Source organism: Merops nubicus, unplaced genomic scaffold, assembly GCF_000691845.1.
Source record: "Merops nubicus isolate BGI_N331 unplaced genomic scaffold, ASM69184v1 Scaffold50968, whole genome shotgun sequence".
Classification (NCBI taxonomy): Eukaryota; Metazoa; Chordata; class Aves; order Coraciiformes; family Meropidae; genus Merops; species Merops nubicus.
In genome coordinates this window covers 1-2,690 of record NW_008628676.1, presented here as the reverse complement: position 1 = coordinate 2,690, position 2,690 = coordinate 1, and the positions used below count along the sequence as shown (strand labels likewise).

General features: G+C 56.8%; 1 protein-coding gene across 1 annotated transcript; it reads left to right on the top strand.

Moving 5' to 3' along the window:
• Positions 1-3: 3 nt before the first annotated feature.
• On the top strand, positions 4-501 carry LOC103779087 (histone H5; the record flags this gene model as incomplete). Its single annotated transcript, XM_008946705.1, has 1 exon — positions 4-501. A coding segment is annotated over one exon (498 nt), but the record flags the coding sequence as incomplete, so codon positions are not given.
• Positions 502-2,690: the final 2,189 nt, after the last annotated feature.

The window sequence follows — 2,690 nt, the reverse complement described above, 5'->3', positions numbered from 1 at the left end:
TCGGACATGATCGCGGCGGCCATCCGGGCGGAGAAGAGCCGCGGGGGTTCCTCTCGCCAGGCCATCCAGAAGTACGTGAAGAGCCACTACCGGGTGGGCCAGCAGGCTGACGCCCAGATCAAGCTCTCCATCCGCCGTCTGCTCGCCGCCGGCGTCCTCAAGCAGACCAAAGGTGTCGGCGCCTCCGGCTCCTTCCGCCTGGCCAAGGCTGTCCAGGCCAAGAAATCCCCAGCTAAGAAGAAGAAGAAGAAGGTGACGGCGTCATCCCGGCGATCCGCATCTCCCCGCAAAGCCGCCAGGCCCAGGAAAACCAAGTCGCCGGCCAAGAAGCCCAAATCTGCCGCCAGGAAAGCCAGGAAGAAGTCGAGGGCCAGCCCGAAGAAAGCCAAGAAGCCAAAGACTCTTAAGGCCAAGTCGTTGAAGGCGGCCAAGCCCAAGAAGGCGAAGCGGTCGAAACCCAGAGCCAGGTCCAGCATCCGAAAATCGCCCAAGAAGAAGTGAGAAGCCTTGGAGGCGTCTCGGTGCTCTCCCGTTGGTTTCTGTAAATACCTTTATACCTTTAGTTTTACCCCTTTCTATCGAGTTTTATAAAGAATCAATCTCTTCCTGTCTGGAAATCGCTAAAACAAGGTGAAAAAAATAAGAAAGGAACACCTTTGGTACGGAGAGTTCCCATTTTTAAGAGTTACTGGTCTGGGTTTTTATTTCGACATCTCAGGAATTTCTTGTGTGTGTCTGTTGTGGGTTTTTATTAGCTGCTTGTTGTGTGTTGGGAGGGACGGTGACTCCGTGGGTCTGTCAAAGCCAGGCAGGATTTCGGTTCCTGGTCCTGCCCCGTCTCCTTGGGGATGGTGTGTTTGTGAGGGTCAGGCAGAGACTCTGCCTGGATGGGAGGGGAAGAGGGAACATGCGGCTGCCAGAGCCACAACCCTCCCAGGAGAAGGAAAAGGGGCTCTCTGCTCGCTCCTCCACCACCCTGGCTCCCAACCAGGGGCCCGAGGCGAGGTGTGGTGGGCTGCTGGGTGTGGGCTCTGGAGATAACCCAGTGGTGGGGCTGCCTAGGAGCTCCTGGGGCAAGGATGGGAGGGGGTGGGATGGTAGGGAGGAGGTGGAGCGGGATGAGGGTCTGTCTGCGTTTGCTTTCGAGGAGCTGGAGGTGTCCAGCAAGCAGGAAAGGGTTGATCCCTGTGGAGAAAGCACAAACGTGCCCACGAGCAGCTTTACCCCCTGGGGGAGAAGGGGCAGCTCGGCCGGCAGGCTGGGGTGAGCAGCCAGGGCAGGGGGGAGGCAGGACTGCAGGGCACAGCCCTGCGGGGGCTGGCACAGATCCAGGGGTGCCTGGTCGTTGTCAGAGCTCCTCCCAGGGTAAGGCTGGGTGCTCCTGACAGCCAGAGCTGGCAGGGAGCCTGGGGGCCGGCCCTGCTGCTCAGCAGGGTCTGACAGCCTTGGGTGGGAGGTGCCTCCTGCCCCTGGCTAGAGGCATCTAAACTCCTTGGATGTCAGGATCCACCCGGGCCAGGAGCTCTGAAATCCCAGGGGCTGTGGGTGCCCAGTCCCCCTGGGCTTGCTCCACCTAAGTCCCACGGGCCTGGGGTCTCTACCCTTCTGCTTTGTAGATCCCAGAGCCATTGGCCTGATGATCCTAAATCACTTTGGCAGAGGTTGCCTGAGCCTTTTGGGCACTGAGGATCCCAAATTGTGTCATTTAGGGGACTGAAATCCTTGGCCTGGAGGCACCTAATCCCTTTGGGCTCTTGTTCCTAAGACACTTGGACCAAAGTCTCCCACCCCACCTAGGCTGGAGACCCCAAAGCCCTTTCCAGAGCCTGGTACCTAATTATCTGAGAGCTCTAAACTGCTCTGCCCAGAGGATTCTGAGTCAGCTACAGCAGAGGGTGGAAATGCCTGATCCAGTGTCTGAACCTGGTGGGGCTGTGGGTCACAAGCCCCTCACATCAAAGGATCCTTTGTTGGCTCAGCTGGATGCACCCAAATCCTAGAGACCTTTAGTTCATTATCCCTGTGGTGTGCACCCATAAACTACCTAGACACAAAGATCCAAGTCACCTGTGCTGAAGAACCCAAATCCCTTAGGTGAGGTCATCTAGTGCTCCTGGCCTTGCTGATCTTCAAGCTCCATGATGGTCTCTTGCTCCAAAATCCCTCAGGCTCCCTTATAGTTCCTAAACACCATGAATGGTGTTCCCCCAAATCTCTCAGACTCCAGGGAGTCCATGAAAGTTATGGACCTGTTGGATCAGGACCAGAGGTGAGGCCACGAAAATGATCAGAGGGCTGGAAAACCTCTGCTATGAAGAAAGGGTGAGTTGGGGTTCCTCAGCCTGGAGAAAGCTCCGGGGAGACCTCTGAGCACTTCAAGAGGGACTAGAGGAAAGATGAGGAGTTATCAGCAAGGCCTGCCGTGACAGGAAGAAGGGACGACGATTTTAACCTAAAAAAGGGGCAATTCAGCCTCGTTAGAAGTCCTTTTTCATAGCGAGGGTGACAAAACACCCACCCAGCTCACCCCAAAAAGATGCTCGACTCGTTGGAGGTTGTACGAGATGAGCTTGAAAGCTCCCTCCCCTCCCCCTTCCGTGCCCCCCCCAAATCCGCGGTGTTTTGGGGCGCCTCCCACTCATAAACCCATAAAGTGGGCGGAGCCAAGCGATGTCCACTCCCACTTTGGC